At 37.0% G+C, this 22029-nt stretch overlaps 1 protein-coding gene across 2 annotated transcripts in view; it reads left to right on the forward strand.

The window, feature by feature from the left end:
* LOC140171788 (lamin-B1-like) overlaps positions 1-21176 on the forward strand; it is a 32817-nt gene extending 11641 nt beyond the window's left edge. The window contains exons 2-10 of one of the 2 annotated variants that reach the window (XM_072195117.1): positions 5136-5325; positions 8549-8641; positions 10726-10896; positions 11875-12000; positions 13063-13283; positions 13836-14022; positions 14347-14574; positions 17254-17355; positions 20685-21176. In XM_072195117.1, the coding sequence (XP_072051218.1) occupies positions 5136-5325; positions 8549-8641; positions 10726-10896; positions 11875-12000; positions 13063-13283; positions 13836-14022; positions 14347-14574; positions 17254-17355; positions 20685-20720 (1354 nt within the window). In that variant the 3' untranslated portion in view covers positions 20721-21176. The remainder of the gene's footprint in view (positions 1-5135; positions 5326-8548; positions 8642-10725; positions 10897-11874; positions 12001-13062; positions 13284-13835; positions 14023-14346; positions 14575-17253; positions 17356-20684) is intronic. The other variant, XM_072195118.1, reaches the window with a different exon arrangement.
* Positions 21177-22029: the final 853 nt, after the last annotated feature.

Genomic DNA, 22029 nt, shown 5'->3' on the forward strand with positions numbered 1-22029 from the left:
TGAGTGGATCAGAAGCATACTGTACAAGCATGGCAACATCCCAGTTGTTGAATACAATTTTTTCAGAATGGAGATAGTAAATATCTGTCTCAGGTATCACAGTCGCATTCAGCCACATCTAGAGACGTTGGGGTCTAATTTGTACAGAACATGAGCAGTGAGTGAACATGCATCTTTGAGCGAGCAACTGACTGGTAGGCGTGACAGTAAGTTGAGACATACTCCTATGAATAGAGAATGTTCACATGTTAATGGTTTCCTACCGTCCCATCTGTCATACTCATATTGCACCACAATATGATGTCTCCTACCTTAGGCATCTTTAACCAAGCTGAACTCATGGTCTTCCTAGCATTTTGTTGCATTTTATTTTTGTTTTGTGATAGTGACGTGATTGTCTGTAGGGTTTATGATTTCACAATCTTCACTTTTGGCACTTGGCAGTGACTTCTTTTGGAGTAGGCATTAGGTGGACCTGGTCCTGGGTGGACATAGTAAAATTTGCTTGAATTAAAATTTACTGGAATTGTGAAAATAAAAAGTAGTTGGTGAACTTGGAACTGGGATGAACTTGGAACTTGGTAGGTGATCATTAATGTATTTATGATGTTGGGAATGTTTGCTTTGAATGGACTATTGCACTGGTGAATGTTGTTTCCTTGCTGGTATTGGAGTAGGAATCATGGTTTCAGTTTACAATAGGCTTGAAACTGTAAGCTGGGAACTACTTGTTGTAAAACCTTTATCAGTTTCTGAGCCCAGATGAGATGAGTCCTTTGTAATATTAGTGCTTATCTTAAAACAATGAATACCCTTTCAAAGAATATCACCGGATTTTAAAGATTCTCATTTGCTGATGCTGGGGCTCAATTCATCAGAAAAGTGAAAAGCTGTGTAAGCCGTAAGTTGCAAAATCCACCATAAATTGCCGGTAGGGGTACAGCAGTACACTAGGAACCCTGACTCGCCATCTAGCCCAAAACATGTCCCAAGTTGACCTTACATTTGGAAGTCATGCAAATGTCCAAGTACGTGAGCTGGTGATAAGAAAAACAAAAAGTTGGAAGAGAGGACATGGTTGCTGGGCTACACCATGCACTGGACGAGGTATGCACATAAATTTGCATACAGTTGCACAGAATTTCAAACATTTTTATACAGGCTTTCAGGATGAGGTTTATTAATGTCATTTTAGCCAGAAATTTGAATAAACATGGTTTTATAAAATACATGTACTAAGAAAGGAGAAAACAGGTCAAGACGACATAATATAATTAATAACCAATGTTCATTTACTCTTAATCCTTTTTTGTCGCTTCATTTGTTTTTGTAAAAATTGTTATGTGTCAGTTGCACCACCTAAAAATGCATCTCTAGCAGAAAGGTCTGGAATGCATAAAAACTAATTCCAATGTATTTTCAAATGCAGTCATCTTCATCATCACATCATTATTGTGTGAAGCAGCCTGTGTTCCTACAAAATAAAATGTGGATACCTTTGATGAGATGCATCACTAGGGTTCTATGGCAAGCCAAGGGGGCCAAAAGCGTGGAACAGCTACGCGTAGCTTCTTTCTCGTTACGAGCAGCTGTTTGACCAATCAAAATAGTCAAATTTAATCACGTGGTTGGGTCGTTAGCTGCGCGTAGTATAGTTATAGGTATCCTCTTTCACAATTATTATCTTGTAATTAATTTATGGAATTAGCATAGATAACGAACGGGTAAAGGAGGCCAAATCACAGCACGTGTCAAGAGAACATGTTGCTAATGCCTGGCTAAAATGACACAAAGCATATTTATTTAGTGTTTCCATGTTTACACCGTGTTTAATAGCAAGTAACTTTATACTGGGCTGTATTAGCGGTGCAGGGGATATGAAGGTCAAACAACAACAACTACTGATGTAAAGCGCTGTGTAAAGATATTGCAGGAAAGTGATATCACATGCCACTGTGTAAATATGGAGAGAGTAAATGGGTCATCATTTTTTTTCGAACGGGGGGGGTTCCTAAATTTACAAAAAGTCGGCGCCAATAAATTGTGGCCCTCACTATTTCGCATCAAAATGTTATGACCCCGACACCCACCACCCATACACACGCACTTCTAGACAGGCTAAAATTGTATTGAAATCAGTCTTTTTGAATACAATAAACACACTATCTGTAGTCATCTTGTGACTCCCTACATTTTGTCATTATCAATTTATGACCCCCTCCCCTTATTTTTCTTTCCAAAAAGTAAGACCCCTATATTTGGGATCCCCTTCCAAGAAAATGATAGCCCCTAAATATAGAACAATCATCATTCTGTTCAGATATTACTTTAATAGCACCTATACCATTTTTTGCTGATATACTACAGATATTTTCATTTACAAAAATTAACAACGTAATATTTGTGAGAGAGGATGTTTACATCAGCTCCACGTGTTTAAAACCGCGAATCTGATTGGTTAATAAGCTGCACGTAACGAGAAAGAAGCTCCGCGTAGCTAGTCCCACGTTCTGAGCCGCTTAGCTTGCCATAGGGTTCTGTCACCTGTGCACCTAAACAAATATGAAAGTGTCTCCATGATTGTAAAATATTATCAGGGCATGATTTGGTGCAAAATGAACATGGTTTTGATTCATTGCACTGTCCAGGACTAGCACTTTTCCGGCTGAACTTAAGGGGGTACTACACCCCTGCCCAATTTTGTGCCTATTTTTGTATTTTTCTCAAAAATTATAGCGTATTGTGGACAAGTAAGATATGTATATTATAGGAGCAAGGACTATAATTACTGCACTGGAAATTTTATTTCAGCACAGACAACAGTTGTGGAGTTACAGTCAAAAATGAGGGAAAACCAATATTTGATCAATAAATCAATAACTACTTGCCTTGAGTTGCTGAATTTTCAGTGCAGTAGTTGTATAGTCTTTGCCCCTATATATATATACATATCTTACCTGTCACCAATGTGCTATAATTTTTGAGAAAAATGCAAAAATAGGCACAAAATTAGCCAAGGGTGTAGTACCCCCTTAAGAAATTGGTGTTACCACAAAAATTAACATTATGCTAATAAATTTCCAATATTTTCGGCTTCTTCTTTGTTTTTGGCTTCGACAGATCTGTCTTAGATTACTCTTAAATAAATGTAAATACCTATTTTTAATCTTCACCATAATTATTATTAATATTATTGTTTTTTTACAAAAAAATGTATCGGCCCTGAAGATTTTTCCTTTCATTATTTTCCAAAGAAGGAGTTTGATGGAAAATGGCCAGGTTTCAAACAAATTTCGCTCCACTCATTCATAAAGAAAGCAGTGTTATCCATTGACTGGTCTGTCAAGCAAGCTTGGCAATTTATTAAAGCAGGCAGGCAGGCATACAGTTGTCTATGCAGGCATCAAGCCATATCACACATGCTTGACCTCATCAGGTCAATGCCAGATACCTGGTAGTACTACAATGAAAGGAGTAGTCTGTACTCAAGTCTTTGGCTATGAACGTGATTGTGCACAAGATGCGTCCAGATAAGCTTTGTTTATACATTCTCCATTACATCTCACCCAGAAAGTGAAATAGAATACACTTCCCTGATCTCATGAGTTAAGTTTCCTCATTTACATATGTTGCTGTACTGTTGCTTTGCTTAATTCACTCACATGATCACGATGGTGCATTGCATCTCGTATTGATATATAGGCAAAGTCTTGAAGTCAAGTCTAAGTAAGTAAAAGCCACGCCCCCACGCAGCATTTATCCTGCTACCCCGGGGCTTGTAGGACCTACTTTTGAGAATGAGAGCGCATAATACATACTTTCTTTCTGTCATACCCTGGTATGCTAGGTGTCTGGTAATTCATAAAGTGGCTTACACCTTGAAGCAAATTGGTACACCTTGGAATAACAGGGTATAAGAAACTTGATCTTGAGAGAGAGTAAGAATGTCAGCAAGTTGTGTCTCTGTAGTATTGTCCATATGTTAGGTTATATAAAGGTGTGTGTGTGAAGAAAGGAAGTGACTTTCTCTCTACACTGCTGGCCTTTTAATACAGAGGGTATTGCTGACACACCTTCATGTGAGGTTAAGGAGTTTGTTGTGGGTTAAGTTCTCAAGAACTTTAAGACCTGAACTTAGCAGACTTTTCTGCAATTCTGATATTTTAACAATGTATGTATTGTAAACAGGTCTTAACTACCGGTATTTTAAAAACAAGGGCCAGCAGAACTTTATAATTTTCAAACAACCAAAACCAGTAGGCCTATTAGTTTTATTCCTACAGCCTAGCTTACATCATATTTTGATATGATGTAAGGCTGACATGATGTCAAACTTTGACAAGACTTGTAAATTTGTAAAATTTTGATTGAATTTGCAGTCTAAGTATTTAAATATATTTTGTTGACTGTTTAGGTTATGATGTGGAACTGCCAGCTGGCCATTTTACAACACTAGACATCATGGCCATATACAATCCTATTATTCCTATACCAAATTATATATATCTGACAAATTAAACCTATTTATTGTGTGAAATTAATGAACTGTAAAGAGATTGACCTTAGCAAATATCTATAATTAATAATATTTAATAGTGACCATACAGGAAAAATTAATTATGATATATATCATCATGATCATAGGTCCTAAGAAATTAAAGAAATAATATTTCATAATTTTTCTGATTTATAAATGTGACACAATCTGGTCCATGGGGGCCAAAGGCGGCAAATTTGAAACTGAGATAACGGTCAAAATATGGAGTAAAAAAACAATAAAATACATAAGAAAATAGACATCATAAAACTTCATTACTTTAAAACCAAGTATGATAAACCTTTGGTGTTTTCAGTAAATGGTAACCTATTGTATGTAGAATGTAATAATTACAGTAACTCAATTTTCAAAAATGCCTCCTTTAGCCATAGATACTAAAAATAGCCCACATGGACCAGATCGTGTCACATATTTAATTTAATAAATTTATCTCCTGTGTCAAAAGTTAAAAAAACCAACCCAATTGTCATTGTGGGGTCATCCAGGGTCAAATCGACATATTGTTGCAGGTTCATTCTATAAAAATGTAAAATTGCTAATTTTGTCAACATTTTTTCTTCTCATCTTTCTATCACAGATTGAGCAGCCTGGAGAAGGAATTGGACGCAGCCAACAAGAGAGTCTTGGTACTTGAATCCTCGCTTGGCGAAAAAGAAGGACGCATCAAGTCGTTGTTCAGTGAAAAGCGCCAGCTAGAGGACCAATTAGAGAAGCTCAAGAAGAAACTGGCTGATAAAGAAAAGCAACTGAATGTTGCCAAGAAGCAGGTGTGTTTTACAGTGGGAAAATGAAGGAATCTGATCTCAAGATTAATATTCTGAACAGTATAAATATAAATCCGTGGATGTCAACATGAGGGTGGGGGTGGCAAAACCAAATTTTGTTGAATCAGTGGTTTAGAAGATTGTCAACATGGGGGAGGGGGAGGGTGACAAAACCAAAGTTTGTTGATGATTGTTCTGGGGGTGGCCGAGGGAGGATCCTCGCTCAGAGTTGGAAAATTTGGCAACTACTCAGAAATGGCAATTTTTCTGGTATCATGTGATGATTTTTTAACACCTCAATTATGGGGGACGGGGCTGAAGGGTATTTGAACCCCTGCACCCAAAATATTGGAGGGGAGGCTGAGCTCCTGTTAGCCCTGCAGGGTTCAGGAGCCTAGATGTAAATAATTAAAAGTTTGAATCAAGAAATTGGTAGTTTTTATAATATTTTTTGAGAAAATTTGGCTTGACTTTCCCAGAAAAAAAGTCCCCCTCTTGCACATGTGGTCTTGAATTATTTATTGTCTTTGTTGGTGTTATATTATATCAGTGGAGGACTTTCTTGAACAATAGACCAACAGATAATTGGACGTCAACTGTTTATAGTTTGTGATTTTGATTGATGTCACATATAAATAAATTAAAAAGCATCAATATTATACTGTCACTGAACAACAATTCATATCTTTTCTGGGCTTAAAAATGTAAGCTGAGAAATGTTTGGTTTGTGAAAACTTGAGCTCTACTTTCTTTAATATTTGTTGAAGTTGTTTGATTGATCATAATTAATTAATTGATTGACTGAAACTGTCCAAAATAGCATCTGATATATAACATGTTTGCCATGTATTTTAAAGTCAAAGAATTTTGCTAATTTAGCAATTGTGCATTGTTCAAAACAAATCTTACTACATTGCACTTTGGATTAAAAGTTTTGAGTTCTGATTTCAAATTTATCATTATTTCGTAGGTAATCAATTGTGACTCGGATATGAGATTGATTTATGTTTACTATTAAATTCATTAATGGTTCATTGCTAGTGCAAGCTACTCTCACCTGGTTTATGCTTGTTTTTGGAATCACAGGAGAGTCGTATGATCCCGATTTTTGGTAAAACAGCATTTATTTTATGTGCATTTTTAATTTTCAAAACTTGGCAGATAATTACAATCTATTACACTGACAAACTAATTTCCTAAATAACAGCCTATAGATCAAGTCATTATATTTCCAACAAAATGATACAGACCTACATGTATACATATAGGGATAAAACTTTTTTTTAAACATAAGGTGCTGTGAAATTTTCTTTTTCTTTAGCTGGTCATTGAACTGAACGAGTTGTAGTGAATTATTTCATTGAAAACACCCAGGTAAATGCAAGTTTCTTGAAGTGGAAATGCAAGTTTCTTGAAGTGGAAACTTGTTGGAAATACCTGTAGGTCTAGTTTATTTTTCCCCCTTGTGTGTGTACATGCCCAGTTGTTAGCTGTTTTTGTTGTATGTTTTCCGTCAAAAAAAAAATCTTTGGATAATTTCAATTTCATTTCAAATGCAAATTAGTAACTTGTGTAACAGACATGTTCTTCCTGTCCCAAGTTCAAGTATTACTTTTTCAGGAAATTTTCTTTTCTTAATAATTGTCACCTTTCACTGTGACCTGTAACAATGGCAGATTTGCTTTATTAGTTATTTTTTAAGCAGATTATTGTATTAGTTTTTTTCAAGCTTTTGTTCTTTTAGCATCAACAGCGGTTAGACTTGTACTTAGTAATGTGGATTATACAGACAGGCACCTGGGTCCCATCCATTCCCAGTGATGCCCACGCCGTGCCTTAGGCACACAATTAGGCTACATTGGCAATCACTTGCCTCTACTCATAAAAGCATACCGCTACTTGCATAAAATTGGGCTACTTTTGCCAGTCTCAGGCAGCAGTAATTTGACGTATTCTTCTTTCAATTTAGCCGATTTATAAAGGTTTTGAGTGTCTGAAGCTCGAAATTGTAATTACAATGGTTTTTGTGACCATTTATTGATCGGTCCTTAACATCCCATTTAGTACCGGAAGTTTTGAAGTCAAGTGCTTTCACACCCAATAAGGTGATTTGCGTTTCAAATTCGGGTAAATCCGCCCAAATATCTGGTATTGGGCGCTTTTTTAGGAAATTAAAAAATTGGGCTACTTGAGACTCAATTACACGCAGCTTGGTGAGCTAATGTGCAGCCTTGGAGCTGAAAAGTTTTAGCAACACTGTCCATTCCATACTTTCTGTTTAAGAGTGTCTGTGTGTATTATGTTGTTACAGGATCATTGTATTTCACTTTGCTTTCTGATGAATCATGTGTTTGTGCTTCATGTTTGGATAGTGTGCAATTTCACTCATAAATAGTTTTCATATTTTAACCTAAATTATTAAGCTGTATATTGAACATGTTAAACAGAAGGATCAGAAACACAGAATAGCACATTATGGACCACAATTGCCTCATCCCAATGGCATAGTCCAGTAACCTCAATTACATAATCATAGTTCAAAATTTGACCTCAAGTTGCAGAGTATGAGTTTTTGTGCCCAAATCTTCAAAGGTCATTCAATGAATGTACAAATATATTGGGGTTTAAGAACTGTGCCCCTGATAGATGCAGAGCATGTTGTGGATCCTAGTGGTAATTCAGGTTACAGAATAGCAGTTCAGTTTTGGCTTTCACTTTTCCCTCTGCATTTTACAACCTGTGGAAAACAAACAAACAGTCATTTGTCCAACTTTCATAATATGACTTGACTGATGTAACTTTTTTGCATTAATATATCCATGGAGATCTGTATTGAATAATTATAATATACATGTATAGGGCATTGACCTACAGTATTTTTGTTACAAATATTAATGAATTTACTTAATACTGGGGCTATAATTAACATGTTTGTTTGGATTAATTATTGAAACAATCTGCCATTCGATGCACGATATTTGTGTGGAATTAGAAACCAATTAGAATAAATGGCTATTATTTAACTAATACAGACATGACAAATTTCAGTTGATTTCAGAATTTTATGGTTCACTCTTTCATTGTTTTTCAGCCTATTTCTGTATCAAAACTGTATTAAATGATCAGTTTATTGACTGAAAATTAACTCTTGATAAATGTTTATGCGGATAAACCATTGGCAAATACTTATCAACGGGTACATCTGTGCTTTATTTCTATGCTGTAGGTTGAAGAGGAAACAGTACTGAGGGTAGACCTTGAGAATCGCTTGCAGAGCTTGAAGGAGGAACTGGCATTCAAAGATTCACTTTACAAAGAGGTAAGGACAAATTGGTAGAAGCACAGACTACCGGTACTACAGACCATGTATCAACAGTCTAATTCCCCCGTGCATTGTATGCTGTGAATTCTCGCATATTCATGAGGGCCGATTCACTTTACAAAGAGGTAAGGAAAAATTGGTAGAAAAAACACAGTGATTAATAGTGCGCTACAAACAGACAAAATTGGTAGAAAAAGCGTGTTGATTTATAGTAGTACCCACAGGCACAATGCCTCGACGTTGATCCCCAAGCCCCAGTACACTTTACAGGTTGTTGCTGACCACTACAGCCCCACATCTTTCCAAAACCATTTAAGGGGTACTACACCCCTCGATAAATTTGTGTCTATTTTTTTTTTTTTTTTAAAAACTAAAAAACACAGTGGTAACAAAAGTTATGTATATTATAGGGGCAAGGAATCCAATTACTACACTGGAATTTCAGTGGCCCAAGACAAGCGGTTCGTTATTTATGATAAGAAAAGAGGTACCGCTAGAATGTACCTCATTTCCTATCATATATACTGAACCGCTTGTCTTGAGTCACTGAAATGTCAGTATAGTAATTGGATTCCTTGCCCCAATAATATACATAACTTTTGTTACCAGTGTGTTATTATTTTTGAGAAAAATGCAAAAATAGTCACAATTTACCACAGGTGTAGTACCCCTTAACAACAACACAGGGACTTTGCAGCTTCAAGAGCACACACCCTAGATATTCCATAAATGGCCACCACAACCAGGATAGAAGCAGAGAGCCCTCTTTGATCGATCAATCACAAACAGAAAGACTGTTATGAAATTGTAACATTACTTGTCAGTATGCAGTATTTTGCTTGTATCATACAAGGCAGTCCCAATGAGCGTAGCATTTTTTTCATGGCATCTGTTGTGTCTACCTCTGTCGCTTGATCGGGAAAGCATGTGCCGATATTTTGATCAAAAGTTGCTAGTATGCCTTGGTATCAAATTGCAACCAGGCAACGTTCTAGTGATGTACCTATCCAGGACTGAATGCTGGTATCGCTATTAAACACTTCAAATTTTTCTGGAACTTGCTGCAACTACTAGTATTGGCATTATATACCCCCTTCATAATGTTCACAAAATATTCAGGAAATTTTGACAGACCCCACTGGCATTTCTGAATTAAAAGAAAAAACAATAAACAAAGGCTAATTCCATGCCAAAGGTGCCTTTGTAACTTCCGTAACAAAATTTTGGAACATTATTGCTCAAAACAGGAGCATTTATTTCAAACTTGCTAATCATGCCTCCATAGATTGATGTCACACTTACTTCAAGATAGTAAAGAAAAAAATCGAAGGAAGCACCTTGCCAGTTTTTTTTCATTATGAAAAACGTTACGGACGTTACATTTGAGATAAAATGTAACGTCCGTAACACTAAATCAACAGTGTAGGACGATACAGGAGTATTAATTTCAAACTTGCTTTTCATGTTTACATAGAATGGAGTTGGGGCTTGCTCAATATAGTTAACAGAAGAAAATAAAACACAGAACTGAATGGAGATTTAAGGATATGTACCATCTGTCAAAAATGCAGGCACTTTTCGGCGTTACGTCCGTAACGCTTGTTTCTAATTTCTGTAGCTAATTAACTAAGAAAGCCAAAACAAAATTGCTTCATTATAATGAACATTAGAGTGTGTACTAGTAGCATGCTAAGAAATAAAGTGTTATCCTAACAGCAAACATGTATGCTATTCACTTAAAAGTTGCAAGTTGCATGTATTTGTAACGTCCGTAACGGTGGAATTGGCCCAAAGCATAACACCTTTCCATGGAAAGGTGCTTGATGCTTGGAATGTGTGTGGAAAACTTTCAACATTGTCAGACAATGTTTCTTATGAAATTTTTTACCATACCAAATTCTTCCACCCTGGTCATTCAGATAATGCCGAGATACGAAACCTTCCCTGTTCATGATCAAGATCAAAAATACAGAGCACTGTTGTCGACATGTTGTACTATACAAGAAGGGTATGTGACAACACAAAGAAATAAAATGAACCATTGAAAGTAACAAAGTAATGTTCTTATTATTATCTTGTAGGAGCTGAAAGAAGCCAGATCAAAAGTGCAGATTGATCTTACTGAAATCGATAACCGCAACAAAGAGGAATATGAGGGCAAACTGTTGGAGGCGCTGCGCGACATGCGTGAGCAGCATGAGTATCAGATTACAGTGCTTCGCCAAGAGACAGAGACGCTGTACTCAAGCAAGGTATGGTCATTGCAGGAATACTACAGGCTATATCAAAATGATTGGTACCCATTCATTTTCAGTGATAATTTTTGGACAAGACTGCCTCAGCAAAATGCAACACAAAGTTCCACCAATTTTTGTTAGATTAATGTGAACTGTGAATTCTTGTCAACAGGATCCTATGTTGCATTTGAGGGCTTTTCAATAAACACCAAAACCAATGGGTACCAATCATTTTGATACAGTCTGTAGTACTCTGTACATAATGAAGTAAAAGTTGCCTTTCTTTGTATTGTATCATGCGTATATTCTTTCCAGGAGTACAGTAGATGCTTTCATATACTTGAATGGAGAAAAAGTGGAGAAAAGGGTTAAAATTTAACTCAAAATGCAATTCTTCTTGCAACCATTTGAAAAACAGGCTGCGTGCACAAAGCCTGAAGGTTCGCTTCAGGATTTTTATGGATTTTGTTCAAAGCGAGCAAGTTATTCTGGATATCAGTAAAAATCAGTAAAATAGTAAAATCTGTCTTTCACTATACTAAATCTCATTATTCAAAAACGCTTTGTTGGACCAAATTAAAACTTGGCAAGTAAGGTTTTCTCATCAATACACACATCCTATATCATTTTCAAGAAGTTTTGTGCATGACACTGCAGCTGATAATTTGATAAAGCCACCTTAACCTTTGTTTTTCGAATAATAACATGGAAGTGGATTGAAACTGGAAATAAGCAGAAGCTTGTTGTTTTTGTAGTACATGTAGTGTATAGCAGTATCACTGAATCTGTTTTGAAAAACTACCGATATGTAATGAATGCTTTTCGAATTACATCAAATTTTCAAATTCTGTACTTTCGGTCTTTCCGAATTTCATTTTCTTAGGTCACTTACATCCCCGGGTATCGATGATTGCTTATGAATCAAAGGTGTGAAACACTGCAATATATACTCTGTTGCACTTATTATTATTATTATTAATTTTGTATTCACAGCTTAAAGACCTGAAAAACACAGTAGAACGATACCGCAACCAGGCCACTACAGCAGTTGATGATTTGCGACAATTCCGCAGCAAGTATGACTCTTTGGAGTCAGAAGTGAGCACACTGCGAGCACAGGTAAGATAGACTGGTGGATGCAGAAGTGTGATCAGTTAGGCCTAAAAAATTGTTTGATTAGCGTAGCCCGACCTACCCTAAAAATAAGCCTGACCCTGACTTTTTTCTTTTTTAAAAAAATAAAAAATTGGAAATTAAATTAAATTAAAAAAAAAAAAGATGAAGAAAAGTTCCTAGACCTTTATCAAACACAATTTACAGCTTTAAAAGGTTAAAAAAATCCCTACCTACCTTCCCTAATTTTTTTTCATGTTATGCCAATCAAACAATTTTTTTAGGCCAAACAATCATTTATGGGGTAGAAATCATATTGTCTATTCATACACTCGGAGAACCACATAGCCGATCAGAAAGGCTGTTAGAAAAATATGCAGCTTTTATAAATATTGTATAATTGCACTCCCGCTCAGTTTCGCATACTATGCATGAAGGGGGTCAAATATTCCTACATTTTTAGTATTTCGTTTGTTATGAAAATAGCAGAAATCACAGAAATTCTTTGTCATGTATGAAATAGATATGAACATGGATCCCTTGTTGCTGGAGCAGGCATTGGACTCATCAACATCTTGGCGTATGCATTGTTACACAGTCCAATTATTACTCTCTCAGCAAGTGATACACATTTAATTAACCCTAACTGTACTAAACAACACAAAACCACAGTTCACAAAACATAGGCACGGGCAGGTATCCCATGTGAAGCGATTGCGTCATCATGCGAACAGTAATTTGGTCGCGGAAAGCTTGGCCGGGCAAGCTACACCCCTGTGGCAAGGTAGGCCCGTGCACGTGTCTGGCACTCAAGGGTCGATGGTTCAGAGAAAAAAGTTTTCTCTTCTGAGAGAAAAAAGTTTTCTCTTTTTCCTCTTTTCTCCTTTCCTTCCCCCTAGCCAAACAGCAGCTAGGGCGTTAGGGGTAATCTATAAATAGAACACCCACAGGAACCAACAAAATTGCATGAATCTTCTCAACTGTTTAAGAATATTACCTTGACACCCATGAGAGTAAATACAAGTTATCTAATATCCTCTTTTTGTGTATTGTACTTGTTTCTGTCAGAATGAAGCTCTGATTGCCAGGATCAAAGACCTTGAGAGACAGCTGAGGAAGGAACAAGACGACCATCAGAAGGCGATGGAGGACCGTGACAGAGAGCTTCAGGATCTGCGCGAGGTCATGGCAGAACAACTGAAAGAGTATGAGGACCTCATGAATGTCAAGCTGTCCCTTGATATGGAAATTGAGGCGTACAGGAAGCTGCTTGAAGGAGAGGAAAACAGGTGAGTGGTTTGGTTACAAACACTAGGTTGTGTGCTTAGGGCTGCAATCGCAATATAAATCCATTTTACTTCAGATATGAGTCTGGAAACACTGCTTTTTTTTAAACACGAACTGCAAGACTTGATGCAATGCTGAAATAATGAAAATGCCAATTGGTAAGCTTTGTCAAGCTGTACTACTAGTGTTTGCAATTGGGTCGGACAAGATGCATAATTTATGGAAAACAAAAATTGTCTTTAAAAAGACAACGCCATGGATAAAGATCATGTTTCATAATTTTGCATATTACACGCACACATACAAGGGTGGTTTCTCAGCATATTTGCAACGCAACAGCGAAAAAGCATTGACATCAATACCGAACTTGAGATGAACCAAAGAATAGCGTATATAAGTTTGACTATTATGACTGGGTCAAAACTGCTCTAATTATAATATATTGATAGTTCTGATGAAGGTATGGATTCATACTCAAAAGATCACACCAAAAGCTGCCCATTTTAACAATGCCAACTTACTTACAATGAGTATTTGTTTTTATAAACCTACAGGCTGAACATAACCCCATCACCAAAGCGTGGAAAAACCACACCTCGCTCAGGGAAAAAGATTGCCAAACGGCGTCGTGTCGAAGACACTGCCAGTACTACAGCCAGCTCCAGTAGCACGGGACTGGTAGCCATCACTGAAGTTAACACAGATGGCGAATACATTAAGCTGCAAAACAACTCAGATGAGGTAGGTCATGATTGTTAGGGTGATTCAAACATTTGATCCAAACACAAAGAATTAATTCTTACCTCGGAATTTTCAGATGGTACTCCATCTTTCATCAGCGAATGAGTGACTGTATACATAACAATTTTCTATCTTTTGGCTTGTCTACTGTGGTTTATCATTGGGGTCGGCTTGACCGGCTGGGAGTGAAATTGGCCAAAGGGGGTAATTACTAGTAATTGGGCCTGGATGTCTATCCTTTTTCATAGAGCAGTCCAACTATATGACATAATCTTGCCGCTGGATATTAAGTGTATTTTGTGTTGTTTTTGTCTGAATACACAGGACCAAGCCATGGGAGGCTGGCATCTCAAGCAACAGGTGGACGATGCCGAGGAAGCGAAATATAAATTCACCGCTAAGTTTGTGTTAAAGGCCGGCAAGGAGGTGACAGTTTGGGCCAGTGGCAGCGGACATTCACACAGCCCTCCCAACCATCTCGTATTCAAGAACCAAAACAGCTGGGGAACAGGGGAGAAGATCGACACAACATTGGTTGATGCTTCAGAGGAGGTTAGAATCTATATGTGCAAATGAAATGAGACACAGGGATTACTAATTAAGACAGAAGATGAATTGCATTTTGTTCAGCTAAACATAATTGTACCAACTTTGTGAAACTCGTAATAGACCCAAAATAATTGACTTTTTGTCTCGCCTGAATGTTCAGGGAGAGACTTAGTAATCACTATGGTGTGTGTGTGTCCGTGTGTGGGGGTGCGTGTGTGGGTGTGTGTGTTCGGAAAAAGCTTGTGAACGCGTTATCTTGAGAACCGTAAGAGCTATGATGATGAAACTTTATAGGGGGTAGCATGACCAAAGAGTGTCGACCTGATTAGATTTTGAGCGCAAAATATGGTAATTAAGTACCTAATTTGCATAATTTATGCGTAATAAGCAAAATACCTTGTGAACAGATTATCTGGAGATCCGTATGGGGTACAGTGACGTAACTTGGTGGGGAGTAAGCGTGGCCAGATGTTCTCGACCTGATTAGATTTTCAGCGCAAAATATGCTAATTAAGTACCTAATTTGCATAATTTATGCGTATTTGATGCGTATCAAGCAAAAAACCCTTGTGAACAGCTTATCTGGAGATCCGTATGGGGTACAGTGGCGTAACTTGGTGGGGAGTAAGCGTGGCCAGATGTTCTCGACCTGATTAGATTTTCAGCGCAAAATATGCTAATTAAGTACCTAATTTGCATAATTTATGCGTATTTGATGCGTATCAAGCAAAAACCCTTGTGAACAGCTTATCTGGAGATCCGTATGGTGTACAGTGACGTAACTTGGTGAGGAGAAGCGGGGCCAGAGGTTCTCGACCTGATTAGATTTTGAGCGTAAAATATGGTAATTAAGTACCTAATTTGCATAATATATGCGTAATAAGCAAAATACCTTGTGAACAGATTATCTGGAGATCCGTGATGGGGTACAGTGACGTAACTTGGTGGGGAGTTATGGCCAGAGGTACTCGACCTGATTAGATTTTCATGAGGTCAAAGGTCACATACAAGGTCAAAAGTCAACTGAGGTCACCAAATCTTTTAATAATTAATTTTCAACTGTGCATCACATATCCCAATAACAGCTTGATCGGTCATGTAATTAAGGAAATATGACGACTTAAAGATAGTCGCTTTCTTTGTAAAGTATAGCAAAGTAGCACTTTCAATGAGTGATAACTCGTAAAGGAAGCATCTTTCTGTTTTGATTTATTTGATGAAATAGTTCTTTGGTATTGCCAAATTTGATTTTTCAGCGCAACATACTTTATCCAATTTCGTGAGGTCAAAGGTCACATACAAGGTCAAAGGTCAACTGAGGTCACCAAATCTTTTAATAATTAATTTTCAACTGTGCATCACATATCCCAATAACAGCTTGATCGGTCATGTAATTAAGGAAATATGACGACTTTAAGATAGTCGCTTTCCATGTAAAGTATAGCAAAGTAGCACTTTCAATGAGTGATAACTCGTAAAGGAAGCATCTTTCTGTTTTGATTTATTACTTTGATGAAATAGTTCTTTGGTTTTGCCAAATTTTTGGAAGGTCATTACGGGGTCATCCGAGGTCACTCAGGGGTCATCTGAGGTCAAGTTATTAAAAACTCGTATGGGCATGAAACTTAATGGGTACAGTCAACATTTCAAGGCAAATTTTTGGAAGTTCATTTTGGGGTCACCAGGGGTCATCTGAGGTCAAATTAGTAAAACTGTCGTATGGGCATGAAACTTGGTGGGTACAGTCAAAGCCAAATTTTTGGAAGGTCATTTTGGGGTCACCAGGGGTCATCTGAGGTCAAATTAGTAAAAACTGTTGTATGGACATGAAACTTGGTGGGTACAGTCAACATTTAAAGCCAAATTTTTGGAAGGTCATTTCGGGGTCATCTGAGGTCAAATTAGTAAAAACTGTTGGATGGACATGAAACTTGGTGGGTACAGTCAACATTTAAAGCCAAATTTTTGGAAGGTCATTTTGAGGTTACCAGGGTCATCTGAGGTCAAATTAGTAAAAACTGTCGGATGGGCATGAAACTTGGTGGGTACAGTCAACATTTAAAGCCAAATTTTTGGAAGGTCATTTCGGGTCACCAGGGTCATCTGAGGTCAAATTAGTAAGAACTGTCGTATGGTCATGAAACTTGGTGGGTACAGTTACCATCGGCCAGATAATCGTGCCCAGCCGATAACCGCCAAATTCATTTACCTCTCTACCAACAGTTATCGCAAAAGCAGGCGGTCACAAAAGCAGGCGAGACTCGTGGTTCGAGAACCGCCTTGTGTTTGTAACTGCACACATTAGCAAATACAAATTTACAAACGTATGTGCTTGTCAAATTTTGCCTATTACGAGTTGGACAAAGTATAGCGTTAAGCCTTTTGTAACCTTAACTTAAATATTTCTCATGGGGTGGAAGGGTCAATACGATTATTTATAGGTTAATGAACGAGTATTATTTGTTGGGAGAGAAATTAGCCGCTGATATTTATGCGTCTAATGTACGAATCCTGAAGACGACAACGACGACAACGTTTAGTGTTGTACCATCGCAGAACCAGCCGTCATGGAAATCAAAAACTCCCTAATGTCAATTCGATGAAAACAAATCTGATATTTTCATGTGATTTATCGAAACCTCAAATTGAAGTAACACTTGTTGTACATTTTTCTTTCTGCAGGTTATGGCGACACGTCAGGTGTCTCGTGATCGAGAGGTGACGTACGAAGAAACAGACAGCGGGCTTCGTGAGGTGGGCAGTGAAGATCTGTTTCACCAGCAGGTTAGGGGGTCTGGTTGTATTCTGCTTTTAGTACTCATTACTCAAGCTGCTTCAATAGGCAAAACTCACTCTTTGTACTGAATTGTGTAGTGATCTATTAGAGTCTCACAAAACAAAACAACAAAAACAGATGTTGGCGGATCCAGCCCAAGATCGGCAGTGCCGGTCTGATCTGATCCTGATTCAAATAATAATTATGTTTTCAAATCAGTACTAGTCCATCACCAGTTTACCAGCTACACAGATGAATTCATCTCTTAATCACACAGCTACATGGACGAATTCATCTCTTAATCTCCCTCATTCACGGACAAATTCATCTCTTAATCTCTCTCCTTTAATTAATAAACACACTCAGCTAAACAGATGAATTCATCTCTTAATCTCCCTCCTTCACAGAGGAATTCATCTCTTAATCTCCAAACACTTAAAAAAATAGTATTTTCTGCCGGCATAAGCTTAACTATTGAAATACTTTTTGGTAGATTGGTATGAAGATAGGCAACATAGGGGATTTTCTCCCGATTCAGATTTAAGACCGATCCCTGATCTACCGATTCAGGATCGGCCAACACTACAGCTTAAAGGCTCTATTCTCACTAAACCAGGCAGTTGTCCTGCTGCCAAAGAAATTGCATGGTGGTACCAGAGTGTAGTTTAATTCACATCAATTTCAATGCAGGCCTATTCTTTTGAATCTACTAAAATGTGTAGCTTACAGTGTTTCATAACCACAACAGTTATACTGACTTTATATTATAGTATAGTATAGCAATTAATAAAGCATGCATGTAGAAATCTGCATGGTGGCTGGGTTTCACCTTCTGAAGTAGAGACATTTGATGGCTTTAATATTTAAGTAAATAACAATTTTACACCACATTGCTTTATTCTAAACAACTTCTATATATTCCATGCATCCTACAAAGATCCATGTAAGAAGGGAGAACGTTTAACTGTTTTCTTGCAGAGCTCAAAGCACCGGTACTTAAATAAGTTATATAAAACATGAAAAAGAACCAATTACTGTCCAATTATGAAACAGTTTTAAAGGAATGTACTTTGAGGCAAAAAGCAAATTTTGTTTGTCACAAGTAATTTTGGGAAGTATAAGTTGTGAATATTTTGACAAGCATTGGCATACTGGGGGAAATTTTCTTAGTGCAACAATGCCCCACTCTCCCATTCCCAGAATGTCTTTACCATGACAAATCTGTGCAAGGCGTGGAAACATGCAATGTTAATGCTAAAATACACAGGAAGATGCACATTGCAAATGTACCTGTATTTAAAATTTAAGCCAGGAGGGACAACCCCTGGGGGGGGAGGGGTATGTCACTGCAGACAAGGTTAGGTGGACATTGAAGACATTTTACCTAATGAAGCCAACATTTCTGGTTTGACCTTTTTGGACACTACTGGTCATCTAAGCATCTCTGATTGGTTGATAACTTGAACAATTGCCAATTATGACTAGGATTTAAACTATTTATGGTCAAACTTGCATTTGCAGATGATCTTATTAATACCCTCCTTGATTGGTTCAAAACTGGACACAATATTCATTTTTGGCCAATCGGCAGGTACTTCTCATGGGGTTAATTAATAAGTAAATCTGTAATCTGGCATGGAAACATACGTGGGTCAAACTCAGAATTGAAGCCCATGTGGCACAGTGTCAACAGCCAGTGTTATAAATATAAACTTAATACTCCGTTGGTGAGCGACGCGACGGGCGATTGGTATTTCACCGAACGCAAGAAAAGGAGGCCTACCGTATCTGATTGGCTAGAAATCGATCACTTTGTCGCTCAGAGGTGTAGTACAAACTCAAAATGGAGACATGTATTCAATTCGATTGAATCGATATTCTATTATTGACGAGATAAAGAAAGTCGATAAATGTACATTGTATTATAGATTCAGCATCTGGGTTTTACACGGGTTCCTTTGTATAATTCATTTCTCAAACAGTTGAAAATATCACAATTTTTACTTTAGATTTCAAAATTTTTACTTATAAAATGCAGTTAAAGATATCCACAGCAAACAGCAAGGCCCCGCTAATTAGTGTATTGCTTTTCGAGTTAGTGTACTGGAAACAAAACCTGCATTTTACCTGAAAACAAATCGAATTTTCTATAAGAGTAACACCATATGTGCACTGATCATGCGCAAATCGTAGAATAGAAACTAAGCGGCGGGCTCTATGGCAGGGCTATGGTATCTCATATCATGTAAATGGTATGCTTAGCCCGAGTCGCTCGGCCTATCTCGAACAAAATCGCCATGCGTAGCTTTTGAAAAATGAGAGGATTCATGGTACTATCACGGCAATTTTTGACACGAAGATATAGGAATGATGACGCAGTGTGTTGTGAGTCAAAAAGTTTTAAATGGTATTAATTAGATGTGAGATGGGATTGACTACAAACACTATGTACATGTGAGTTTGATACTTGCCTTTTAGAATATAAGAATAATTATATTATGCAGCATGTAAAAACAAAGCAGAATATGCCAGATACCTTAACCTCGGTGTTTGTATTATGTTTAATGTGTGATGTTTGTGTGTTTTGAATGTTAATTGTTTATTTGTCACGTCAGCATGTTTAAGCTTAACTCATGATGAGTGCTTAATTAAATAGCTATAATATTTTGAGATATGCGGTGTTATAGTGACTCTAATTAACACATCTAAGGGGCAATGGCTGATCAAGCTCATTATAATATTGTCCATAAGCCTGCATCTGGTAATTACAACTTGGTAGCTGTGAAGTATTTGAGCGCCAGTTGCAGGGCTTGAAAAAATGTTAATTTCTTGGGAAGCAAGTGAAATATCCCACAATTTATTGCATGTTTTTATATACAAAAAAGTCACAATTTCCCTCTTAATACCAGAATTTCCCTCCAAACATCAACATTTCCTGGGAAGGAGCTTCCCAAATTCCCCACTTTTTCGAGCCATGGCCAGTTGCCTCAGTTAGAGAGTCAATATTTCAGTCTTAGATTGCGTCACAAGAAACCTCAGACGATTTAGTGCTAGCTGATATCATGTACAAGGTTTGGTAAATAATGAGAATCTGGTAATGAGGATGCGACTGATTAGCTGTTTGCCTCATTAAGTCATGATACTGAATGTTTATGTCATTCAAATGCTCGACAACTGTGTTTTGAAGTGTGGGATACAAAAATACCCAAAACATTGTCCCAAATATTATTTATTTTCTGAATGTAATAGGTTTCTCATCAATAGTTTCATGAATGTGTCTTGAAAAAAACCCTTCATGTCATAATTTTTTCTATTTTTTCATTGCATCTTTTCACAGGGACAAGACAAGGACAAAAGCTGCAGGATTATGTGATCCACTTGCCCAATCACATTCACAACTTGAATCTCCATGACATATGTCTCCATGGTAACCACCTCTTTAAGGGTGCTGTTTGGTCTCCCAGTGATGGCCTGTTTCCATTTTATAAAAAAAATATGACTATTCAATGATAGTAAAATAAGGTAGTTGTACTTAGACACTGAACTCTATTATACTCATGCTTTCTTTGTTATTTGTATTGCAGTCACATTTGGTTTTCTTTGTGGGGTTATGGTGTTAGAATTGTGATATTTTTTATCTTGTGATGTACAGAAAACGTAATATTGTCCACTTTTTTTGTGCGATGATATTAAATTGAAGATTCAGGAAAAATGTTTTTATTGGTGATTCACTTTATTTTGTCTTTTGTGTCAGAAGACAACGTCATGATAACAGTACTCGACATTCGGCCTATGAATAAAAAATGATTTTGCATTTCATTAACCCCATGTGCTCATGGGGTTAATGAAATCTAACATTGCCTCTGATTGGTCAATTACATGATATCTTCACTTTAATCACCAATCAGAATGGAGCTTTGAAAATAATTCACCCCATTTTTTTTGCGTGGTGAAATTATTTTAACAATGTTGCTGATTGGTCCAATTGATAATGAAAACTTCTTTTTGGCCAATCGGCAGGTAGGTCTCATGGGGTTAATGAGTTGAAATTGTGGATCAAATAAGTGAGGTAAAAATATGTTGGGGAAGTCTATCATAAAATGTCTGAATAGAACAAGTATCTGAGGGCCTTGTTTATAACTCTTATAAGACAAGATATTGTGAGAGTTAGGTCTGTTCTTTTGAGGGCTTAGAAACACAAGGCCTCATGTCCATTTTGAGTAAAATGGCGATTGAAAAGTTGTCATACTAGATAAGATAACCACACGATAAGAGCTTGTTATACTGACATAGATCTTTGAAGAGTGTGTATTAGGCCAAAAAAAAAATTGTTGTGTTGCCCTCAACCGTCCGGTCCTAAATCCTGAAAAATCAGGGTCGCAAGTTTTTTTTTTGTTTTTTTTTTTTTTTGAATGATGATTTTTACAGATTTGTTCAAAAAATCAATGTTTTTCACTTAAAATTAATATTATATTGAAAGACTAGTCTTTAATTGATGTCTAACAGGTATCCATAAGTCAAAATTGACAAATGTCCCCTAATTTAAGAAGCATTATTTAATATTTGAGGGGATTTTTTAAAATCTGAAGGTTTAAAAAAAAAAAAAAAAAAAAAAAAAAAAAAAGAAGAAATCCGACCGTCCGACCCAACTTTCCCATTTTTCCACTTGAGGGCAACACAAC

The sequence above is a fragment of the Amphiura filiformis genome, chromosome 15 (assembly GCF_039555335.1).
Source record: "Amphiura filiformis chromosome 15, Afil_fr2py, whole genome shotgun sequence".
NCBI classification, from domain to species: domain Eukaryota; kingdom Metazoa; phylum Echinodermata; class Ophiuroidea; order Amphilepidida; family Amphiuridae; genus Amphiura; species Amphiura filiformis.